General features: G+C 42.4%; 1 protein-coding gene across 13 annotated transcripts in view; it reads right to left on the bottom strand.

Annotated features, from left to right (window-relative positions):
- The window catches only part of ASH1L (ASH1 like histone lysine methyltransferase), a 156111-nt gene that overhangs the window by 27168 nt on the left and 103066 nt on the right, over positions 1 to 25877 (bottom strand). For all 13 annotated transcript variants that reach the window (XR_010594080.1, XM_065574259.1, XM_065574255.1 and 10 more), the window contains 4 exons: positions 9415 to 9509; positions 3786 to 3859; positions 2152 to 2197; positions 1775 to 1883 (listed from right to left, as the gene is read on the bottom strand). Coding sequence is in view for 12 of the 13 variants with exons in the window: in XM_065574259.1 (XP_065430331.1) it covers positions 1775 to 1883; positions 2152 to 2197; positions 3786 to 3859; positions 9415 to 9509 (324 nt within the window). In the remaining variant the exon portion in view is untranslated. The remainder of the gene's footprint in view (positions 1 to 1774; positions 1884 to 2151; positions 2198 to 3785; positions 3860 to 9414; positions 9510 to 25877) is intronic.

Consider the following 25877-nt stretch of genomic DNA (forward strand, 5'->3'; position numbering starts at 1 on the left):
AAATTTTTTTAGAAACAAGTTTAAAAATTGTTGAAATGTCTCATTTCAATATTTTCAAAATGAAAACTTATGGTTATAGGTTCAAAATACCTTTTTGTTTCAAAAAGTTAAACTAATTATAATACAATTGTCTTTTTTAAATAAAAAGGTCGAAACTGAAATGAAACATTTTGATTGATCTGAAATGATTTTTTCATATTAATTTGTAAATATTTTTGAGATTTGAATTTTGATTGGGGATGAATTTTTTGAGATTTTGAAAAATCTTCCCAGGATCAGAAAAGCATTTCCTGCCCAGCTCTACCGCTATTATGCTTCTTACAGGGGCTTGTAGCATAATTTATGTATAACATTTCAACAGTCTCCAGTCCTGATTCTCCACTCTTTTATGTCAGTTTAGCTGCTCTGCAATTTCAACAAAGTCACACCGTTGTGAAGAGAATCAGGCTCAATATCTCTTGCATTTTGTCTGGCTAGTAAAAGATATATAAATCCCTTACACAAATCTCTGGATACCTATTATACATTTGTGCAACCTGTTTTTTTCAGAGTCCCCAACATGTTTTTTGTTTTTTTTCTGTTGAATTATCCATTCGGAGAATGTTATGGTTTTAATCCTGGAGAAGGAGGTTATGGATTGGCTCTGCTTCTGAGATGATGAACAACAACATTTTTGGTACAGAGTTCCATTTTAATTCTTCCAGTTATGCTGTAATACAGGCCTGAATTGGAAAGGGCAGTGAACTCTATGGCAGTATTCCAAGGAGGATGAGTAAGCTGCAGATGCTTTATTCGGGGGACGTGTTATGCTGAACAGGAAAACCTGATCTTTTCATACCTCCTGGGATTAAAGATTAGAAAATTTAAATAAATTCTTAGAAAAATCTCATTTTTTCTGATGCCACTTTGCTGAATGGCAGGCGAGCTTTGAGGGACAGGAGCACTGGGGAGATAGGGTGGAGTTTAGATTCAGGAACAATGGGAAATTAATGAAATTATAATTTTTTTAAAATGTAACCACTCTGGTAACCTAAATTATGCAGACTAGAGCTGTGCTTAGCACACAAGATCTGAAGAACTTTCATAAGCAAAGTTGATTTAATCATAATGAAATGGCAAATTAGTCTAAGATGTTATTTGATTACTAGTCCCTAAGATTGAAGAAATGTCATGCTCTTCCTTACAGAGAACTGTTCTGGTAGTCATGAATGGAATCCAAAATCCCTATAATGTGTCTCTGTTCTTACTTTCTTCATGGCTCTTCTCTTTGTGATAATGACTGCATTCTGTTTCTCTCCCCCTCATGGGATTCCTGCTCTTTCTTCATACCTTCCCTTCCCTCCTGAGTCATCCATTTCCAGCTCCATCAGCAACTGCTCTTTTCTGAACATAGATTTGACCTCAGAACAACTGAGAGATTCCTTCCTGTCCTCAAACTAAAGTTCTTCAAAAGGAAACATCAAAAGAATGGCTTCTACTATTGTCCATGGAGTAAAATGGGTCTTTGAAAGCTTCAAGCACAGCCCAATAGACTGCTTTCCTGTCTGAAGAGGGGAGAGAAATAGCATGCTCTCTTATTATTAAAGCGGTAGCCAGTAAAGGAAACTATGCTATATGCTTCTGTATCCACACTTCGTTGTACTGGGATCATTTCAGACTGATGAGCTTTGGATCACACCCAGCACATCTCTTTAACTTTCAAATAGTATCAGTTTATGGCAATTAGCCTGTTCAGGGGAATTCCCTTATTCTGTTTAGTGAGTACATTTCCTACCTGTTAAGACAGTCATCTAAACAGCCCTTTCCATTGCAATCATCTGGTTTCTTACAATTGCAGGTGGTGGCCTCATAGCCAGAAAGAGGCTTAACATCTACATAGACATCTGGAAAAAGAAAAAAGGAAAATAAATCATTTTTCCAGATTAAAACAGCTATTTGAAATGCTTTCACCCCAATAATAGAAAGCTGAGAAGAAGGTGGACGGCCAGTCCTTTGTGGAACAGAGGGTGGTGGAAAAGTGGAAGTCATGTCAAAGTTCCATAGTTACACTGCTTAGTGTAAACACATGTATAATGACACCCTATATTAAGTAATAAATAAAATAAATAAATAAATAAATAAATAATAATAATAATAAATAAAGTTACTTACTAGAACGGATTTTTTTATAAAGTGGGACATCTGGCTTTTTGTACAACTAAAAGGAAGAAAAAGAAAGTTCTTTCTTAATACATTGCACAGCTGCAGCTGCCATTCAGGAAAATGATGGGCATGCTGTGTTCATATGTATATGTTTATGTTAATTACTGGATAATATATATGCATAAAGATTTCTCTTCATCAGCTCAGGCTACTTCTCTGTGTGCAGACATCAGAAGAGAGATTAAAAATGTATCTGAATAAAAAATACTTAAGTTTAGAGAGCTCATTGAACACAATTTCCAACATGGTTTATTCCTCCATATTGTCTGACCATAGCAAGCAGGAAAAGTCAAAAGAACATCTATGGAAACAGACATAGCTCTTTGGGGTAGTAATATTTCCCTCAGCATTACAGTGAAAAATACTTATTTAAAATGACTGAGTAGGGGCACCCGCTCTTGTGGAAGTGCAGTACACTTATACTCAGTACAGTGGGAAGGAGGGGAAATCAGAATTCAAGCTCAAGATCTCTGGGCTGGAACCAAGGGAAATGCAGATCCTTGTGTCAGAATAATTTGCTATATATAAGGAGAGGATAGGAGATAAAAGGGAGTTCCCACTGTTACATATTTACTATATAAGCTATTACAGAACTAGATTTCAGCTGATAATTCAATATAAAGTAACATTAATTGCTTCTCCTTTTAATTGTGTTTTAAAAGAATAATTACAATTCACTTTTTGTGTGTACTGCACTAGTAGCCCCCTTTCAATATCAAATGTCTCAGATATCATATTACAAAATGATTCTATAAGTGTTCAGATATTAGGTGCATAAGGAGTGTATACAATTTTTAACTATGTAATATTATACTATAGATAAGATATTGATAGATGTAGATAATCTTAAAGTCAAAGCCAGGAACTCTCCCCAAGTAGAATGTCAACAGCTTTCACTATTTTAAGATTAGACTTTGGTGGTATTCTGATGAGCACCTGGAGCCACACTACCTTGGGAATTTGTGTAGCTCATTTACATGGCAAGGTTACATCTCCTAGAGCTCATTTCTTGCTGTGGAGCTGGAGCTGGATTTACCCTGCCTGTGTTAAATCACTTGTGGAGACTTCTCAGTTAAGAAAAAGAAAATAAATCCCTATTTTTAGTCTTACATTCTTTTTAAAGATCTTTAAAGTGTGTAACTGTTAAACACTCTCTCCATTCCCCTCAGTATGAAAATTTCAGCTTGCAAATGAAAAATAAATTCCATTCTGCTGGGACTGATTCAAGAAAAATAAGGCCTGAAATTTTTCAGTGCTGTTGGCAGTACATCTGAATTCTCCTAAGGCGTGTCTAAAACAAGATCCTTATAAAAAGTAGGCGGGCTTCCAAAACAAAAGTCCATAGCAAAATTAAAGATGGGCTTTTTCAGAAACCCAGTGGACTGCTGCTATTTTGCAGGGAAGGGAAAAATGGAAATTGTCCACATTAAATATATACATGCAAATTATTTTTTTTCTCATTAACGACATGAATATTTACCAATATTCAGAAAATTTAACTGTAGCTGTGGTATAAGAATCCTAGTCTATTTCTAGCATTTCTGAATGCAATCTTGGCACTTAGTAACATTTTTGTCTTGTACCTGATTATGTTTCCACTGCCAGAGGATGTCGTAGGGCAGCTGGAAATCTATTCTCTTCTGTCTCAGATACTTCCCTGAAACAAAATGGTTTATATGTCACACACTCATTCACATATACTCATGAGGAAAGAGGACCATGAATGGGCACAGAGCCCAAATTCTGACAGAACCCCTCAGACTCTGAAAATAGTAGAAGACAGAATAGCAGAAATCCTCAAAGAACATTTTGTTTATTAGGGGCAACACAGGAAACATGTCAGTAAAGAATCCTTCAAAACATGCTGGTGGTGTTGGCTTTCCTCTAGTGTCACAGCTAGGTTTATTCTTATGGATACTGAATGAGGTTTTTTCACATTGTAACATACTCATTGTTATTACCAGGGACAGTGTGTACAGTGGGGTCCTGGTGACCCAACAGTGCAGTAACAGATCTTTTCCATTAGCCTCTTAAGTGGGGTCACATAAACTGTACTTCCAAATACGAAGACTGGCTTGCTGGGGAAGGTGAGAGGGGAAAGGCACTCTGCTTTCTGCGGAGAGGGGTCTTAAACTGTACTTTGATGACTGGCCTTAGAGAGATCACAAAACTCTGCTGTTTGCAGCTAAACTACTGACAACAATGCCAGGAACTCTGCAGGGGTTCTCACAGGAGAGGTCACTGTAAAGCGAGAAACTGGAAGACCAGAATACATTTTACAGATATAAAAAGACTTACCTTTTAATCTTCAAAAATCTATTTTCCTCAAGAAGGTACCTACTCTGGTTTTGCAGTATTTTTCACATTGTAACATCTCAATGTTATTACTGGGACAGTGTGTACAGTGGGGTCCTGGTGACCCAAGAGTGCAGTAACAGATCCTTTCCACTAGCAATTTCCACAGTTGTGCTTTTAGGTCAGGACTTCATCCTGACATTTGCTCTTCAAAACTCCCTTTCCCCAAACAATGTACTAGTATGTAGAGGATGAGTCTCTCCCCCCTCCCCGCCCCCCACCCATGAATGCACTGAAATGGGATCTCAGTTACATTTCCAAAAGGTGGGACTATCCTGGATTTTCTCCCAGCCTGACTCAAAGTGAACTTTTCAGATCCATGAAGCCCCGCCCTGTCAGAGAAACACTGTGGAGAATTTATTTTGCCAATCCTCATTAAAAATGTACTTCTTATCTGTGTGAGATGTCTGTAAAACAAGCAACTTTTGCTCTCCCTTCTGCACATTCTTCTGGAAAATCTGACCAAGTCATCTGATAAAGTACTCAGTTGGATGCTCCTAAGAACCAGCTGAGTCCCCTTCAGTGCTTCCCTTGCTCCTAGTATGTAGCACTTAGCTGGGCAATACAATTGGGTGCACTAAAATATATGGCAAGTAGATAGTGAATAGTGTTCTTAAGCATTCAATCTATTTTACATTATGTTTTATCCAGTCAGATTTTCTCAGGAAGGCCCATTTTTCCCCTACTTATTTTACCAAAGTGAGCACTAGGACTATTACAATGTGTATACTGTTTATTATATGACATGAAAAAAGATGTTGGAAGAAAAGAGGAATTCTTTAAGCACTTTTGATTTACTAAATCGAACAATGAAGAGAGGAGGAGGATGGATGGAAGAGACAGAACAGTTTGCACTGAATTATACTTTGTAAAGAGAGACGAGATAGTGGCTGGGTTGGTTCTTAAGTATCTAGACAAGAATTCCAGAACTCTGCCCAGACTTGATTTCTTAACCAATGAGACAGTGAATGGCTCTTTTGCTGGCATTATGCTGCATAATTTAACAAGAAGATCTCTAAAAACAATTGTATCTGCCTATGCAGTGCAGGGTTCCAGTATATATGAAGTGCTTCCTGACTCCAACAAGCTCCACATCTTCATATCACTTCCTCTTTCCTAATCAATATAAGTGACCTGAATAAAACCTGTTGTTCAAATGTTCTTTTTGGAGAGGTATCTACAGCCCATCCTACTGTTTTTGTGTAAGAGATATTCCTTCCTATTTCAACAGCTGGTGTCAAACAGTTAGTAGAGGATACAGATACTACATAGTACAAATCTGTTGTAACTTCCAGAAATGAAGTTACTTAAGGAGACTTACTAAGGAAAACAGCTATCTGACTGGAGGAGAGAAGCTCTGTCTCATACATTATTCATCAGTAACTTCTAACTAGGAAATCTCAAATAAAGTTTGATACTCTCTCCTTAATTCTCATTACTGTGCCCAAAGAACTAGAATGATCTAGCACAGATAACAAATATATACAAAAAGTTTCCACAAGCCTAATTTACACAATAGACCAGAGGGGTCAGGAGACTCCATTAGGGTCTAATGTACTAACTCTTAAGCCCATTACCCTAAGAATATGATCCAGTGCTGAAAATGACTTTCAATAATTGGTTACCATGAACTGGTATTAACAGTGGCTTAAATGTTAAATGTAGATTTGACAAGACCATTCCTAATCATGTTTCAAGGGGACATGGTATTGAAAAAACATTTTCAGCAATAGTTCAATTTCTTGGTATACACAAAGTTTCTGCCATTAAGAACCTGGCTACTACAAGTGTCAGGGTTTGATACTGCAAACACCAGGACTTCTTACATTAAGATTAAAATGTAGTCCTGTCATTTTGTCGGGACATTGCTGCACAGATTTGAAACCAAAAGGGTGAATAAAGATGAAGTGTCAGCCCAGTGCCCAAACATCCTGGCTTTCCTGGGTCTAATCAAGCCTCTTCATGTTCCTCTAGCAATAATTTTTGTGGTTTAATTTAGATTCAAATGCATACCTCCATCATTGAGAAAACTGGAAAATAAAAATTGTAATGTTTTCCTTACAACTTACTCTTAAATTAGTTTTTATTTTCAAAGCTTTTTTTATCCTTAGCAGGTTCCAGGAAACAGCTAAATCTGCTGGGAATTTGCTTTCACTTCTATGACCTCACTGAGTGAAACAAAAGGCTCTTTCAAGTGCCCTGGCACTGAGCCTGGAGAATATGGAACGTTCTCTAGCCCTCATTAAGCAGGCACTAGTAAAGTTATCTGGCAGAGAATTAAACCTTGTAACACTATTCTGTAGTTAAACCACTCTCCAGCTACCCAATACAGAGTAATTAAAGCTGCCTTATCTTTATTGCAGAAGTTTGTTTGTGTCTGCTGGTACAAATAAACTGGAGGTCGTGGCTTTGTGTGGAAAAAAGAGAAAAGGATCATTGCATTGCATACTAAATCTGAGCCACTAGGGAGACAGTTCAATTGTGGGACAAAGCCACATGAACTAGTAAAAAAAGGAGGAACTTATGGAGAAAGTTCACAAATTTCTTGTTAATATCTTTAATTCTGAAATTTGAATTAGTAAAAGTTAATGGTTATTGATTTACACATGAAGATCTATCATATCCTTCAGCTGCTGTTTTATTAAATAAGCTAACTCACAACACAACACACAAGGGGTTGGCTAAGGGAGACATTCTAATCAAACAAAAACATTTAGTGGCACAAACATTCTGTCTGAACAATGCAAAGTTCCCTACAAACCCCTTTTCCCAGTGTAATGTTGCAATACAAATCAATAGAACACAGGGAGTTTACACCTATTAATCCTGGGGGAATTCTGCGCCACTGCACATGCGCAAAATTTATGTCCCCCACATATTTCTTTGCTCCCCTGCAGAAAAATCACTTTCTGATGGGGAAGCAAAGGGAAGCCACAAGAGCGGTCACGAAACCCTCCCCCAATAGTATGTTTCGGGTGCCCAGGGCAGTTGACAGAGATGCAAATCACTGTGGGTCAGGAGGCGGAAGTGGGAAAGGCCTGGCTGGTGGCTCCTATCCTGTGCCGGGCTCAGCTGCTAGTCCGCGCTGGGCTGAGAAGGATGGGACTTCCTCTTCCCCTGCACAGCATCCGGGGCCAGGTCAGACCCACCCCCAGATTTCTTCCCCGGCTGCAGGAAGCTCTGCAAACTTCCCCTCCTGCTCTGCGTCCTACACCCTTTGCTCCTCAGCTGCAAGGGGAAGGATCCCAGTACAGTGAGCTGTTCTCCCATCCGCCTAAACCCCCTCATACCCAGACCCTCCCGCTGAGCCTCACCCCCTCGCACTCAGAACCCCCTGATGAGCCCCACTTCCCCTGCATATGGACCACCCAGATCCCCACCTCACCAAGCCCCAACCAGTTGCACCTGGATCCCCACCACACTGAGCACCACTCCCCCAGCAACTGAACCCTGTACTAAGCCCCCCACACTGAGACCCCCCTGGCCGATCTCCATACCCCCCACACCAAGACTCCCCTCCCCACTGTGCCCCAACCACCTTCACCTGGACCCCCCTGCAAAGTCCCATTACTACTGCACCCAGAACCCCCCAACATGTGATCTCCCACCTCTGTGCAGCCAGTGACCTGTGCTTCCCAATGCCATGCTGGAGCCTCCGCATTTATTTGACAAATAAAATTTGCAGAATTTTAAAATATTGTGCACAGAATTTTAATTTTTTTGGCGCAGGATGTCCTCAGGAGTAACCTATGTGCTCTGCTCAGTGCTCTAGACAATTGTGTGCAAAAGTCATTTTAGATTGGTTGCTGCTATACTGGGAAGTGACCTGTTTCTGAAAGTCCTCAGTTTGGAAGTCCTATGTCAAACTATAAACTAGTTTGAAGCAGTATAATCTAGTTGTCTGAGTATGTGACTAAGAGCCAAGAATTTGCTCAGTTCTAATCCTAATGCTACCACTAGCACATTGCGGGTAAAACTGACCTTTGTGAAAGAGAGTCAGCACAAGACCGATCCATCACTTAAGTCTTATTTAAACTCTCAAAATAAGACTGAAGTGATGCACAGGTCTTGCACTTGCCTTCTGCACAAAGGTGAATTTCAACCTGCGTGACTTTGAGCAAGTGACTTAACCTCTCTGTACCTACTCTTTCCTCATCTAGAAAGTGGAAGCTAAAAACCTTCACAGGTATGTGGGAAGGATTTATTAAATGTCTGTGTGTTGTTTTTTTTTAAAGAGATGTAACAAGTGTTCATTATTTTACTGGTTTCCATCCTACTTTAATACTGGTTTGAAAAGAAAATTATTGTACAACATTTAAGCAAAGTATATAATGTTTAAAGAATAACATTTATTTTCTGATTAATAAACCAGTATGAAAACTAGATTAAGATCTTGACAATGTAGAGTAAACAGAAAAATTGCAAACAGTAAAATCCAAACAATAATTGAAGAAAAGCTTTTATTGTATTTCTCATCCAGTCCATCATCTTCCCTTAGACCTCTGAATGATGAAAGCATTCAGAGTCTGAATCAAATGAGTTTGATACAATTTTGGGGGCAAGAAACTTTGGTTACTGAAGAGCTACAAAGCAATTTCTACAAAAACAAACCTAACGCACAGAATGCCCTTCAGTCCGAACTGTTAGACTGAAGACAGTTCACAGAGAACAGAGGAGTAAGTATGAGTTCTGACAGTTAAAGAGTAAGTGAAATGAGTGACCCTACAAGAAAAAGGCAGAAAAAAATGGGGAGGAAAAGGAGAGAAAGAACAGACAATCTAAATGGAGAAGTTTAACCCTCAACCTGAGGAGTGGCACTTGATTCTCAGCAATAGAAAACATACATGCAGTACTCACCAACATGAATAGGAGCTGGGAACAATCCATGTTCATGCTCTCCAGGAGTGTACTCCAGCTTCTCTTTCTTTAATTGGATCAGACGGCTCTTTGGGCTGAGAATGAGAGGCAGAAAGAAGCAGAGAAAGCCAGAGTGAGAGAGTTTTATCACTTGTGAAAACAACACTTTCTATGCTAATGAAGGTATTAATCTTCTAGTCTGTCAGACAGTAATGGTCTGTACCACTTTTCTGGACCTCTACCACTCTTGAAAATCAGGCCTTTTCTTGGATTCAGGGCTTCTGAACGTCAGGCCACTTGTATTTCAGTGTTTATATATGAATGTAGGTATCTTTAGGCATACTATTTTGAAAACTGTAACCTGGACTCATATAGGTTATTTTTATATGTCATATTTACATGGACTAAAGAAGATACAAACTCCAAAAGCCTAAATCAACTTTCCAAGATGTTTTCCAAGTAGATCTAACCCACCTGTTTCAAGACTAATGGTCAAAATTATTTTTAATTGTATAATTTCTTTGTGGACAATACTTAAAGGGAAAACATCGACTTGAAAAATCACATTTCCATCTGAATATTTGTAGCTACAGTTGTTATAAGTAATGTCCAAGATGACTAGAACAAAAAAAGGTAAGATTAAATAAAATAATATACCCTTTTTTCAGTTTGCTTAGTTAGTGCATTTGATAGCATTTTGTGTATAGTCAGTTTCATTGTTTTATTGACTGCATATGCCCTCCTCCAAACCCTTCAAGAGGTTGTTAACCAGTAAAACAGCAGAAGAGCTGAAACTAAACAGACAGAAAACCAGCAGAGGAAAAGGGGAGGGAAAGAAGTGAGTCTGAGCACATTTGGTATTGTAGATCTAAGGCATGCTCAACAGGCCCATCTAAACATGAACAGGGGGACAGAAAAATTCGAACTTTTATTTAAAGAAAATTTTTTAAAGAACATACCATGGCATAGTATTTAAAGGGTACTCAATCAGAAAATGGAATGTTTAGTCATCAATTAAAAAAACCCAACTTGACATTGATACTAGAGTTTAAAGCAGAAGTGGGCAAACTTTTTGGACCGAGGGCCACATCGGAGTTGCGAAACAGTATGGAGGGCTGGGTAGGGAAGGCATAAAGTTAAGCATGTGCATGGGTTTTTGCAGGTTTGGGACCGAAATAAATAAGAAAAACAAAAAGGTGGGAAAAAGTATTAACTCAATTCTACATATGGAGAATTGAGACAGAGAGATTAAGTGACTTGCCAAGGTCACAGAGGAAGTTATGGCAGAGCAGGGAAGTGAACATGAAGTCCCAAGCCAGTGCCTTATGCACAGAACCATTCCTCCCCCTCTTTTACATTATTATTGTACTTAGCTCTTAGTGCCTTTCATCCAAGCACTTTATTACTTGAGAAAAAATTAGGATGATCCCCATCCTATAGACGAGGAAACTGAGGCACGGGTAGATTAAGCAACTTTCCTAATATCACACACTGAATCAGGGGCAGATGCAGGAATGGAACTGAAGTCCCATCACTCCCAGTCCATTGTTCTACCTACTAGATACACTTACATTTGTTACTTAATTCCAAGTATATATCCAACTTCGCTTCAAACTCATTTATGCATTTGCTTCTACATCATTATTTTTTGACAGTGTTACTGGCCTAGTGGATAAGGTGGAAGCAGATGATGTGCTATATGTTGATTTTAGTAAGTCTTTTGACACAGTCCCATGTGACATTCTCATAAGCAAACTAGGGAAATGTGGCCTAAGTGAAATTACCACAAGATGGTGCACAACTGGTTGAAAGACCATAGTCAAAAAGTGTAGTTATCAACGGTTTGCTACCAGACTGTGAGGGTGTATCTAGTGGGGCCCCACAGAGGTCAGTCCTGGGTCTGATACTATTAAATATTATAATTAATTACTTGGATAATGAAGTAGAGAGTATGCTTATCAAACTTGCAGATGACACCAAGCTGGGATGGGTTGCAAGCACTTTGGAGGACAGGATTAGAATTCAAAACTGCCCTGACAATTGGAAAATTAGTCTGAAATCCATAACATGAAATTCAATAAAGACAAGTGCAAAGTACTTCACTTAGGAAGGAAAAATCAAATGCACAATTACAAAATGGGGAATATTTGGGTAGGTGGTAGTACCATTGATAAAGATCTGGTGGTTACAGTGGATCACAAATTGAATGAGTCAACAATCATAGAATCATAGATTATAGGACTGGAAGGGACCTCGAGAGGTCATCGAGTCCAGTCCCCTGCCCGCATGGCAGGACCAAATACTGTCTAGACCATCCCTGATAGACATTTATCTAACCTACTCTTAAATATCTCCAGAGACGGAGATTCCACAACCTCCCTAGGCAATTTGTTCCAGTGTTTAACCACCCTGACAGTTAGGAACTTTTTCCTAATGTCCAACCTAGACCTCCCTTGCTGCAGTTTAAACCCATTGTTTCTGGTTCTATCCTTAGAGGCTAAGGTGAACAAGTTCTCTCCCTCCTCCTCATGACACCCTTTTAGATACCTGAAAACTGCTATCATGTCCCCTCTCAGTCTTCTCTTCTCCAAACTAAACAAACCCAGTTCTTTCAGCCTTCCTTCATAGGTCATGTTCTCAAGACCTTTAATCATTCTTGTTGCTCTTCTTTGGACCCTTTCCAATTTCTCCACATCTTTTTTAAAATGCGGCGCCCAGAACTGGACACAATACTCCAGCTGAGGCCTAACCAGAGCAGAGTAGAGCGGAAGAATGACTTCTCGTGTCTTGCTCACAACACACCTGCTAATGCATCCCAGAATCATGTTTGCTTTTTTTGCAACAGCATCACACTGTTGACTCATATTTAGCTTGTGGTCCACTATAACCCCTAGATCCCTTTCTGCCGTACTCCTTCCTAGACAGTCTTTTCCTATTCTGTATGTGTGAAATTGATTTTTCCTTCCTAAGTGGAGCACTTTGCATTTGTCTTTGTTAAACTTCATCCTGTTTAACTCAGACCATTTCTCCAATTTGTCCAGATCATTTTGAATTATGACCCTGTCCTCCAAAGTAGCTGCAATCCCTCCCAGTTTGGTATCATCCGCAAACTTAATAAGCGTACTTTCTATGCCAATATCTAAGTCGTTGATGAAGATATTGAACAGAGCCGGTCCCAAAACAGACCCCTGCGGAACCCCACTCGTTACGCCTTTCCAGCAGGATTGGGAACCATTAATAACAACTCTCTGAGTACGGTTATCCAGCCAGTTATGCACCCACCTTATAGTAGCCCCATCTAATTTGTATTTGCCTAGTTTATCGATAAGAATATCATGCGAGACCGTATCAAATGCCTTACTAAAGTCTAGGTATACCACATCCACCGCTTCACCCTTATCCACAAGGCTCGTTATTCTATCAAAGAAAGCTATCAGATTGGTTTGACATGATTTGTTCTTCACAAATCCATGCTGGCTGTTCCCTATCACCTTACCACCTTCCAAGTGTTTGCAGATGATTTCCTTAATTACTTGCTCCATTATCTTCCCTGGCACAGAAGTTAAACTAACTGGTCTGTAGTTACCTGGGTTGTTTTTATTTCCCTTTTTATAGATGGGCACTATATTTGCCCTTTTCCAGTCTTCTGGAATCTCTCCCGTCTCCCATGACTTTCCAAAGATAATAGCTAGAGGCTCAGATACCTCCTCTATTAGCTCCTTGAGTATTCTAGGATGCATTTCATCAGGCCCGGGTGACTTGCAGGCATCTAACTTTTCTAAGTGATTTTTAACTTGTTCTTTTTTTATTTTATCCGCTAAACCTACCCCCTTCCCATTAGCATTCACTATGTTAGGCATTGCTTCAGACTTCTCGGTGAAGACCGAAACAAAGAAGTCATTAAGCATCTCTGCCATTTCCAAGTTTCCTGTTACTGTTTCTCCCTCTTCACTAAGCAGTGGGCCTACCCTGTCTTTGGTCTTCCTCTTGCTTCTAATGTATTGATAAAAAGTCTTCTTGTTTCCTTTTATTCCCGTAGCTAGTTTGAGCTCATTTTGTGCCTTTGCCTTTCTAATCTTGCCCCTGCATTCCTGTGTTGTTTGCCTATATTCATCCTTTGTAATCTGTCCTAGTTTCCATTTTTTATATGACTCCTTTTTATGTGAAGGAGTTGTGGAAAAGGCTAATATTTGGAAGTGTACTGACAAGAGTGTTGTATGTAAGATACTAGAGCAGGGGTAGGCAACCTATGGCACGCGTGCTGAAGGTGGCACGCAAGCTGATTTTCAGCGGTACTCACATTGCCCAGGTCCTGGCCACCAGTCCAGGGGGCCCTGCATTTTAATTTAATTTTAAATGAAGCTTCTTAAACATTTAAAAAACCTTATTTACTTTACATACAACAATAGTTTAGTAATATATTATAGATTTATAGAAAGAGACCTTCTAAAAACGTTAAAATGTATGACTGGCACACAAAACCTTAAATCAAAGTGAATAAATGAAGACCCAGCACACCACTTCTGAAAGGCTGCTGACCCGTGTACTAGAGGTTACTGTCTTGCTCTACTCAGCACTAGTGAGGCCTCAGCTGGAGTATTGGGCACCACACTTCTGGAAAGATGTGGACCGATTGGAAAGAGTCCAAAGGTGACCAACAAAAATGATAAGGTTTAGAAAATCTGACCTCCGAGAAAAGATGAAAAAAAAACCAACAACAGGACATGTTTAGTCTCGATAAAAGAAGACTGAAGGGGGACCTGAGAACAATCTTCAAATATGTTAAGGTCTGCTAGAAAGAGGATGGTGATCAATAGTTCTCCATGTCCACTGAAGATAAAAAGGAAGTAATGGGCTTAATCTGCAGCAAGGGCGATTTAGGTTAACTATTAGGAAAAGCTTTCTAACTATAAGGGTGGTTACGTTCTGGAATAAGCTTCCAAGGGAGGTTGTGGAATTCCCATCATTGGAGGTTTTTGGGAACCGACTGAACAAACACCTGTCAGAAATGGTTTAGGAGGTTTACTTGGTCCTGCCTCAGCATAGGGGACTGGACTAGATGACTTCTTGAGGTCCCTTCCAGTCCTCCAAGCAGTTAATAAAAATACTGAATTGTACTGGACCCAAGACAGACCCCTGTGATTTGATGTGTCCCCCAGGTTTGACAGTGAACCATCGGATAACTACTCTGTGTATGGTCTTTCAACCAATTTTGCACCCACCTTATAGTAATTTCACTTAGACCACATTTCCCTAGTTTACTTATGATGTATGTAGCCCAACATCATGTTGGTTTTCTTTTAGCATTCATTAGTATTACACACCACCAACCTTCACCCACTTTCTTTCTCTGTGTCATCTAACTTATAATGAATTCCATATTTTGGTTAGATATCTTCATATACATGCAAGTTTCCTGAGACTGAAAAACATCTTCCACATCACAAGTACCCAGTGAAATCATTATAGCCTCCATCATGTCAACTACCTTTCCTGTTTTCATTTCATTTGGGGCAAGACTGTGACCAGCCACTGCACCTATGTTCAAGAGCCTCCCCAACCTTTTCATTCCCCGGAACAGAACCCAGCCACAATGCTGTCCATGGACTTCCCTCAGTTGCAAGGACTACTCCTTGCAGCACCACCCGTGGGGATTCACTTTTTTGCACACTAGCAAGTCAAGCTGAGCACATACTGCTCCCTTGAGGATGGGGAGCTCCAAGAGACCTAAAACTCCTTTTGGTGGTAAAATGCTACCTGAAGATCCCTTGGAGCACATAGGCACAAGTGAGTCATTGGACATCAAATACTGTATTGTTTGATATGATATATTCATACTGAACTTGTGAATTTTAAGCTAAGTGATGCACAATTTCTTCCCTAATAAACCATTCCAACGTTCTCTCAGACAGAATTCAGTTATTGGTCTGCAGTTAACAGCTCTCCCTTGCAAGCTTTTTCAAAAATTGGCATATCATCTGCTTTCCTCCAATCACCAATAATCCTTACTGTATCAAACATCATATAAAATAAAGATGCCAGAGGCTCTGCCACTAACTTCTTAAAGAGGACCTGCAAAAGGTGCGTTACTTTCCCCACCTGTATAAAGGGTATAAAATTTACCCACCTTTTTAATATGCTTGGAGATTCTTGGATGAAAGGTGCTTTATAAGTGCAAAGCATTATTAATTATTATTATTTAATATGAAAATACAAGAGTCAAACAGTTTCAGTATATTTTCTTATTATATATATAGTGCCACAGGTATGCACAGTGTTTTACAGGTAAAAATAACCAGAGTACAAGGAACTTAAGAAGGGTCTGAGTTGCTAACAAAAATATGCAATTTTTCATTATAACAGCTGCTGTGCCAGACGAGTGGAGGGTAGAAAATATACTCTGCTTTACCTCCAGTACCAGGTAAACTGAGTGAATGGATAATTAAAGACAGAATTATAAAACACCTGCATGAAAAATAATAGGATAGGGACAAACCAGCCTGGCTTAAATAAAGGGAAAAAATGTGTCTCTCCAATATAATAGAATTCTCTGAGTGTGTGAACAAAATAATAAATAAAGGAGGACTGAATTACAATTTATCTGGACTTTCAGAAAGTCTTCAAATAAAGACTCACTCAAGAGACTATTCAGGAAGCTAAGTGGGCATAGGGTCAGTGAGCAGAAATTGGCTGAGTCAGAAAACAAAAAGAGTAGGATAAATTATGAATTTTCAACCTGGCAAAAATTAGCAGTGGGATGCCCCAAAGTTGCAGGCCTGGTCCACACTAACCCCCCACTTCGAACTAAGATACGCAACTTCAGCTACGTGAATAACATAGCTGAAGGCTAAGTACCCTAGTTTGAACTTACCGCGGGTCCAGACGCGGCAGGCAGGCTACCCTGTCGACTCTGCGTACTCCTCGCGCGGAGCAGGAGTACCGGCATCGACGGCGAGCACTTCCGGGATCGATCCGGGATCGATTTATCGCGTCTAGACAAGACGCGATAAATCGAATCCAGAAGATCGACTGCTTACCGCCGGACCCGGAGGGAAGTATAGACGTACCCCCAGACTAGAACCTGTGTTTTTTTAAAATCTCTATAAGAAGGTTCCAGGATTGGCACTGTGTGTCACTCTGAAGCCTAGAATGTCTGTTGAGTCAGTGTGAAGTGATGGAAACAGCTACAAGGATGGTTGAGAGCTCTGTTTTTTAGATTTATCATCTTGTTCAAACATCACTGAGGTTTGTATTCTGTTTCCGTCAAATTATTAAATTCTCAGCCATTTCGACTTTACAGTCGACACCCTGAGACAGCATGGAGTTTCAGCTACAATAAGACATGTAGCTATACCATGCCAAGCGGCCTAGACCACTGTGATATCAGAGGTAACTCAACCAATCACCACCCTTACCCTATATCTAATTTTTAGCTAATTTGTATGTAACAATTTCATTGGTTGTATGAGGGAGACAACACAGGTGGTGGATTTCTTGGCCCAATTGCCAGAGTTCCTCAAAACCACCAATACAACAAAACCAGCATGCATAGTAACCCCAAACACATATAGCCCCTCACCACAGAAGATGCTCCTCATTCTCCACCTGCACAAATCAACATAAATCTCCTTGCACAGCCAATGAAATTGCTGCATGCAAATTAGCTGACTGTACAAATTATATCCGTGTGACAAGATGGGCTTTTAGATACAGTATATTTACTAATGACGTAGAAAAGAGGCTTAACAGTGAGATGGCAATGTTTGCAAATTGCACAAGATTATTTAGGAGAGTCAAAACTGAAGAAGACTTTGAGGAACTCCAGAGGGACCAAACTAAGGATGGTGGGTGGCCAGCAATGGCAGATGAAACTCAGTGTTGACAAATTTAATAATTTAAATTAGAAGCAATAATTTGAACTATTCATGCACCTTACTCTCTAAATCAGCGGTTCTCAAACTATGGGGTGGCCTCTGAAGGGAGGCATGGGCATATGTCAAGGAAGGCGTCAGCTGTGTGCTTTTTTGTGTGTGTGCGAAGAACTCTGGCTGTCAGCCCTGGATGTTGGGAGCTTGTACAGAAGGGCCGTGCACACCCAGGAGATGGGGATAATGGAGACAGACAGAGCCCTGCTACCCAGGCTTGGGCTCTCCTCCCACCCCCCCGCTCAATCCCTCACTGGGAGGCAGCCTGGGCTCAAGCTCTCCTCCTCTCCTGCCCTATTCCTCACCTGGAGGCAGCAAGCTGCGGGTTTCAGCCCCAGAGTGTCAGCAGCAACGTAGAACTAAGGGTGGCAATGGGGCACTAAGTCTGCTGTGAAAAATGATATTCACAAATATCTTTTTACATTACCACCCTTACTTCTGCACTGCTGCCGCTGTGGAGCTGCCTTCAGAGCTGGTTGCCCAGATAGCAGCTGCTGCTCTCCGCTCTGTTTCAGAGCTGGATGGCAGTATGTGTACTTGGGGTTGGGGGGACATAAATGACTACAGACACAAATAGCGGGGGAGGGGCGATCAAATAAGTTTGAGAACCACTGCTTTATATTAAATGTAACCATTTTGGAAAAACAACTGAGCACCAGTGGGCATAGATCAGTGAAAGCTTCTGTTTAAAGTGCAGTGGTGGTTAATAAAGCAAACAAAATGCTAGGTTGCTACAGAAAAATAATGCTGAAAAAGGTGATGATGCCGTTATACAAATAGATGGCATGCCCTGATCTCTTGTTCTGTGTTCAATTCTGGTCAACTATTTCTCAAAAAAGATGCAGTAGAAATTAAAAGGGTACAAGAGACAGAAGGCCAAAATTATTAAAGGCCTGGAAAGACTTCTATATGAGAAGCCACTGTAAATATTAGAGTTGTTTAGTTTAGAAAGAAGATGAGTAAAAGGGAACATGATAAAAGTATATGAAATAATGAATGGCATGAGAAAGGTAAATTGTATGGCACACTTTACCATCTCATAATATAAGAACATGGGGATAGCCAAGGAAAATGAAAGGGAATAAATTTAAAACAGGTGCAAGGAAATACTTTTTTACACAGAAATCAATTAGCCCATAAAACTCATTGCCACAAAATCCCACTGAGGCTAAGGCTTTAGTAGATTTAAAAAAAAAGAAAAAGATTAGACATTTATATGGATAGTGAGACCAACTTCAATTACATTATATATGATAAAACATATATACATATAAATAGTCCTGCTTCAGGGCATAAGACAACCACCAACTGAAAGATAGGAGAAGTTTCTTACTAAGGGCAGATTATTCTGTAATGTTGATTCTGGAGATTCTAGCCCTTCCTCTGAAGCACATAGTACTCTCCAGTAATACAGATAGGATATTGGACTTCATGAAATTCTGGTTTGGCAGTTCAGATATTACACACAAATGGAGAATACTCTAAGGAGAAGATAAATTTTTACTTATATAAAAATGTGTGCCTGTTTCTCTGCAGTTTCTAAAGGGTTAACATTAGGTGCAAACACTACTGACTTGGAAAGGGTGCAAGATCTGGATGAGTTATCTTGGTAAGGGTGAATTTTAATGAAAAGGAAAGTTAAACACAACGTCAAGGATGAGAAGCCACAAATAATGGGAGTCCAGGTTCAAGTTTTATAAACATAAATACGGTACAAGTGAGTTCAAAGGAAAGTCTCTTGTAACACCATACATCAGGAGAACGTGTTGCATAAGTCAACAGCAATATGCCCACATGTTCACACTGGGACGATAAAAGACAATGAGTTATGTTAGGTAGGAGTTTGTGGGAGGAAATGAAGGTTTTGTTTTTGTTTATATCAATGATCTTTATGGGAAGGCTTCTCTCTTTCACTTCACAAAGGCAAAATGATGGCATCTCAGAAACTCAAAAGTAGGGTTCCCTCTGTGCCAATTGGGCTGCTTTCTGTAGAGATGGTTTTATCAGGGAAGAGTCAGTTTTCTTTTTGGACCAAACGTCGAAGTTTAGTAAACAGATAAACCTCACTACAGATGGTAAGTGCAGTAGGAATTCCCAGCACAGAGCTGACTGTGTTCTCACAGTCACTGATACAAATGCCTGCTGGAGCCAATCTGCTGCATGTTATTGATGAGGACAAGCATCTAATTATTTCCATGCCTTACACTTTATGAAGTATTTCCCCCAGTAAGTGAGTACAAAGAACTATTCTAGCTGAAGGCGAGCATTACAGATTGGGGACTCTCCAAACAGGCAGCACATGACACACCCATTTTCCTTCACAGACATGAGCACTAGATTAGGGCCCAGATAACTTTTCTACCGCCACCAGGGAAATGATTCCCCATGACAGTTACAACAGAACAGCTTTGATGGGAATCTGTGGAAATGACTTTTTCAGATGTAGCTAAGTAAAAATATAATCAGGGGTACCGAAGGGATGATTCCTCTATCATCCCCTTCCACAATTTGCTTTGGTTCTTTGTGGATAAATATAAAATCTCTACCTTGCAAAAAACAACGAGGAGTCCGGTGGCACCTTAAAGACTAAGATTTATTTGGGCATAAGCTTTCGTGGGTAAAAAACCCCTTGGGTAGGGTTTTTTTACCCACAAAAGCTTATGCCCAAATAAAACTGTTAGTCTTTAAGGTGCCATTGGACTCCTTGTTGTTTTTGTGGATACAGACTAACACGGCTACCTCTGATACTTGGGACCTTCTACCTTGCAGTTACCATTCTTCTCAGCAGTGGACTAAATGGGATTCTCTTCAAAGCCATCAGCAGTAGTTAGTCAGAGCGGCTGCTGTAGCCGGCATGAAGCACTTGGTGATCTTCAAGGGTTGAATGTGAGGCCTCTAGAACCCCCCTAGTCCCAGTCAGATGGTTAGGGTAATGCAACCAGAAATGCTGTTTTATTTTACTCCTACTCCTCCTTCTTTATGGTCTTTAACCTATTATCTTCTCCATTTCTGTTTTTCTCCTTCCTCACTCTCTTCCACTACTGTCTTCCCTTACTTCCCAGGGTTTAGAACACTGTAGGCAGCAAAGTGAAACTTGAAGAAACCTGTAGCCACATTTTGTTACGCCAAGGGGAAAATCAAAGTAAAAGAAAAAACAGTTACCTACTTTTTCGTAACTGTTGTTCTTCGAGATGTGTTGCTCATGTCCATTCCATTCTAGGTGTGTGTGTGTGCCCAGGCCCACAGTTGTTGGAGATTTTTGCCTTAGCGGTATCCGTAGGGTCGGCTGTAGTGCCTTCGAGTGGTATATTAGGCGCTGTCGACTCTACGCCCTCTCAGTTCCTTCTTGCTGGCAACTCTGACAGAGGGGTAGGAGGGTGAGTAATGGAATGGACATGAGCAAAAACAGTTACGAAACGAAGGTAACCATTTTTTCTTCTTTGAGTGCTTGCTCATGTCAATTCCATTCTAGGTGACTCACAAGCAGTATCCTCAGAGGTTAGCTCAGAATTCACAGTCTAGCAGTTTGCAGTACTGTTCTACCGAAGCCAGCATCATCCTGGGCCTGCTGGGTAAGTGCATGATGGGACATGAACCTGTGGACGGACGACCAGATGGCTGCCCCACAGATGTCCTGGATAGGCACTTAGGCTAGGAAAGCTGCCGACGAGGCTTGTACTCTGGTTGAGTGGGTGGTGACAATTGCCAGAGGTGGCACCTAAGCCTGGCTGTAGCAGCAGCGAATGCAGGCAGTGATCCAAGAAGAAATTCTCTGAGCGGACACTGGATGACTTTTTATTCTGTTGGCCACCGTGACGAACAATTGCTTCGACATGCAGAATGGGTTGGTCCTTTCAATGTAGAAGGACATCTAGGGAATGCAATCTACGCTCCTCCTCCAATTTATGTGGCTTTGGAAAAAAGACAGGTAAGTAAATGTCCTGGCCCATATGAAACTGCGAGACCCCCTTGGGCAGGAAAGCCAGGTGTGGCTGCACCTGGACCTTGTCTTTGTATAAGGCTGTGTAGGGCAGTTCCGAAGTACGCGTCCTAATCTCGGAGACTCAGCGGGCGGTCATTATTGCAACTAAGAACGCGACCTTCCAGGACAAGAGAAGGAGAGAGCAGGAAGCCAGAGGCTTGAAGGGGGGTCCTATGAGTTGTGACAGCACAAGATTCAGGTCCTATTGAGGAATGGGGTCCCGGACGTGCGGGTAGAGGCACTTGAGGTCCTTGAGGAACCTGGCAGTCATGTCCAGGGCGAAAACCAACCTACCCTTGAGTGGTGGACAGAAGGCTGAAATAGCGGCCAAGTGGACCTTGATAGAGGAAAGGGACAGGCCTTGGATCTTGAGATGCAGAAAGTAGTCCAGGATCAAAAGGAGAGAGGCCTGCTCGGGCCAAATACCTTTAGCCGAGGTCCAATAAGCGAACCGCTTTCATTTGGCCAGGTAGGTCACTCTGGTGGAGGGCTTTCTGCTGCTCTGCAGGACCTGCCGGACAGCGGCCAAGCACTCCTGCTCCTCTGCATTTAATCGTGCAGCAGCCAAGCCATCAGGTGCAGCGCTGCCAGGTTCAGATGCAGAAGACTACCGTGGTTTTGGGACAGCAGGTCCAGCCTGAGCAGCAGCCGTAACAGAACATCCACCAAGAGGTCCAGCAGCATGCAGAACCAGTGCTGGCGCAGCCAGGCCGGTGCTATGATGATTACCTTCGCCCTGTCCTGCTTGATTTTCATGAAGACTCTGTGAATCAGCAGCACTGGACAGAAGGTGTACAACAGAGCCCTGACCACGGGAGCAGAAAAGCATCCCACAGGGAACCTCTGTCGATTCACCCAGGGAGTTCCCCACCTCTGGAAGATGAAGCTGGTCACTTTTGGATGGAGGGACCATTCATAGCAAGACGAGAAGGTCCTGTTGAGGTGATCTGCCAAAACATTCCAGCAAATTGTGGAAGGGGATGATAGCCCAAAGATATTATGTTGAGCACCCAATGGTCCAAGGTCAGCCCCGACCAGGCCGACCAGAAGGGGCACAGGAGGTTGAGGAAAGAGTTGGATCCTGGGAAGTGACTGGGGCGCCGCCCTCAGGCGCATCCTCAAAACACCTGCTTCTGGCTTCCTTGTCCTTTGGAAGAACAAGGCTGGGCGGAGGAATGGGAAGCTGAAGGGTGACGCCACTTAAATCCTTTGTCTCGGTCCTTCTTTCTGTAGGAGGTGGGACTGGGGGACATCCCAGATCTAGATGGAGGCAGAGACCAGTGCCATGGCCGGGAACGATTCAGTACCGGGGGTGAAATCATTGCCTGGGAGACTGCCTAGACGATGGTGATCTGTGCAGTGGTGAACTCTGGCAGGAGGCCCAACAGTACCATGGGTATGGGGATCAGTGTTGTGACTCAAGTATCCTGTGCCTTGCAGGCGGAGACCTTGGCATCAGGGACCTGTGTCTTCTAATCAGGGACTGAGGCTGCGGTGCCAGGGTCCGAGGCCATGGTGATGGGGATTGACACCTGCAGTCCAGTGATCGGGGACACTCTGCTGCTTTAGAGGGCAGTCCCGTAACCTACCTGTAGATGCCGGGGCCTTGGCCGGGTCTGTCGCCTGACTTGGCGTCTGCAGTGCTGGTTGGCCTGCCTGGTCTTTGGCCACCGGGCCCACTTCGGGCACAGATGACCCTACTAGGGGCTGGGACCCCCTGCCGCTCCCAGAAGTCGGGGACGGGTCCCTGGCTGGACTAGGGGGTCCAACCGCAGCGATACTCCTGAGCAGCTCTGGGGCAGGCACGTGGCCTGACACAGGCCCTTTGCCAAAAGCCCCCTTTTTCTGTGGTGCTGGCAGGCCAGTTGACTTCAACCACTTCTTAGGCACTGGGAAGGGGGAATAGTGCTGGGAGGATTCTGGTGCCGGTGGTGCACTGCATGCCGATGCTCAGATGCTGGGCGTGGAGTCTGATCGAGAGGGCTCCGAGGTAGGATGAAGCGCAGCCTCCATGAGGCGGGCCCTCAAGCGGATATCCCGCTCCTTCTGAGTTTGAGGGCAAAAGTTTTTGCAGATCTTGCACTTATCCTTTCTGTGGGACAACCCCAAATACTTTGAACAGCTCTCATGGGGGTCACTAATGGGCACTGGCCAGCTGCACGATGAACATGGGTTAAAGCCTAGGGAACAGGGCATGCCCCATTCTGAGACGAGGTCCCAGCTGGGATTCTAACTCCTAAACAATTACTCTAATACTTAATTTAAAGGTCTAAGTACCTATCCGCTAACAATAAAGGAGACAGAACAATGGACTGTAAGAACAGCTAACGCTCTTGCAATGCAAGACAAGGCGCTCCAACCAACCGTCACAGGTATTAAGAAGGAACTGAGAGGGCATAGGGTTGGCAGCGTCTAATATACCAACTCATGAACGCGGCACTCAAGAGGGCACTACAGCCAACCTTACGGACACCACTAAGGCAAAAATCTCCGATGACTGTGCATGTGGGCACGCACACACCTAGAATGGAATCGACATTAGCAAGCACTCAAAGAATAACTTTTAGTGCTCCAGACAGTGTGCCAGGGTGCACTAGGCCCTGAGGCCCCTGCTGGAGACCAAACTGCCCCAGAAAAGGGTAGTGGAGTGGGTCCTCCAGTTGCCTAGAGAGGCAGCATCAGACACAGCCAATCAGGAGAGAGGCTGCAGGGATCAGCCAATCAGGGTCCAGCAAGCTTGTATAAAAGAAGCTGAGGGCCAGAGTGAGAATGGGGGATCAAGAGGTGCTCCTGGCTGGCTGCAGGGGCTGAAAGGGATGGACAGATCAGTTGCTGTCAGGAATCGTGAGAGCCAGAGAACAGCTCTTGGTTCTCTGCTGGGACTAAGCAGGTAGTTACTGGGAGGGACCAGGGGAGTGAGGAAGGAGCTTCTGGCTGGCTGCTGGGACTCAAAAATGGGCTACAAGGAAGTGGCCCAGGGAACCATAGAGCAGCAATTAGTAAAGGGACACAGCACGAGGCTGCTATACTTAAAAGGTCCCAGGGTCGCGACCCGGAGCAGTGGGTGGGACTGGGTCTCCCCTCCACCCTCCAGCCACTAGGGCAGGGGTGAGCAACCTTTCAGAAGTGGTGTGCCAAGTCTTCATTTGTTCACCCTAATTTAAGGTTTCATGTGCCAGTAATACAGTTAACATTTTTAGAAGGTCTCTTTCTATAAGTCTATAATATATAACTAAATTATAGTTGTATGTAAAGTAAATAAGGTATTTAAAATGTTTAATAAGCTTCATTTTAAATTAAATTAAAATGCAGAGCCCCCCGGACCGGTGGCCAGGACCCGGGCAGTGTGAGTGCCACTGAAAATCAGCTCGCGTGCCACCTTTGGCACGCATGCCATAGGTTGCCTACCCCTGCACTAGGGGAAGTGGCTACGCCCTAAGGAAGAGAATTAGAATTGTGGCAACCCAGGGAAGGGGACTGCACTGGGACTGACTCAGTGGGGAGCTGTGGGCAGTGAAGTGAGTCCAAGAGTGAAATCTTTGGTGAGCTTAAACTCAAAAAGGAAGCTTACAAGAAGTGGAAATTTGGACAGATGACTACAGAGGAGTATAAAAATATTGCTAGAGCATGCACGGATGTAATCAGGAAGGCCAAGGCACAACTGGAGTTGCAGCTAGCAAGGGATGTGAAGGGTAACAAAAAGGGTTTTTACAGGTATGTTAGGAACAAGAAGGTGGTCAGGGAAAGTGTGGGACCCTTACTGAATGGGGGAGGCAACATAGTGACAGATGATGTGGAAAAAGCTGAAGTACTCAATGCTTTTTTTGCCTTGGTCTTCACAGACAAGGTCAGCTCCCAGACTGCTGCACTGGGCAACACAGTTTGGGGAGGAGGTGAGCAACCCTCAGTGGTGAAAGAACAGGTTAAGGACTATTTAGAAAAACTGGACATGCACAAGTCCATAGGTCCGGATATAAGGCATCCAAGGGTGCTGAGGGAGTGGCTGATGTGATTGCAGAGCCATGGGCCATTATCTTAGAAAATTCGTGGCGATCAGGGGAGGTCCCGGACAATTGGAAAAGGGCAAATATAGTGCCCATATTTAAAAAAGGGAAAAAAGAGAACCCGGGGAACTACAGACTGGTCAGCCTCACTTCAGTCCCCAGCAAAACCATGGAGCAGGTCCTCAAGGAATCCATTTTGAAGCCTTGGAGGAGAGGAAGGTGATCAGGAACAGTCAACATGGATTCACCAAGGGAAAGTCATGCCTGACCAACCTGACTGCCTTCTGTGATGAGATAACTGGCTCTGTGGATATTGGGAAAGCGGTGGATGTGATATATATTGACTCTAGCAAAGCTTTTGATATGGTCTCCCACAGTATTCTTGCCAGCAAGTTAAAGAAGTATGGATTGGATGAATGGACTATAAGGTGGATAGAAAGCTGGCTAGATTGTCGGGCTCAACGGGTAGTGATCAATGGCTTGATGTCTAGTTGGCAGACGGTATCAAGCGGAGTGCCCTGGGGGTCGGTCATGGGGACAATTTTGTTCAAC

This window comes from Chrysemys picta, chromosome 20, assembly GCF_011386835.1.
Source record: "Chrysemys picta bellii isolate R12L10 chromosome 20, ASM1138683v2, whole genome shotgun sequence".
NCBI lineage: Eukaryota > Metazoa > Chordata > Testudines > Emydidae > Chrysemys > Chrysemys picta.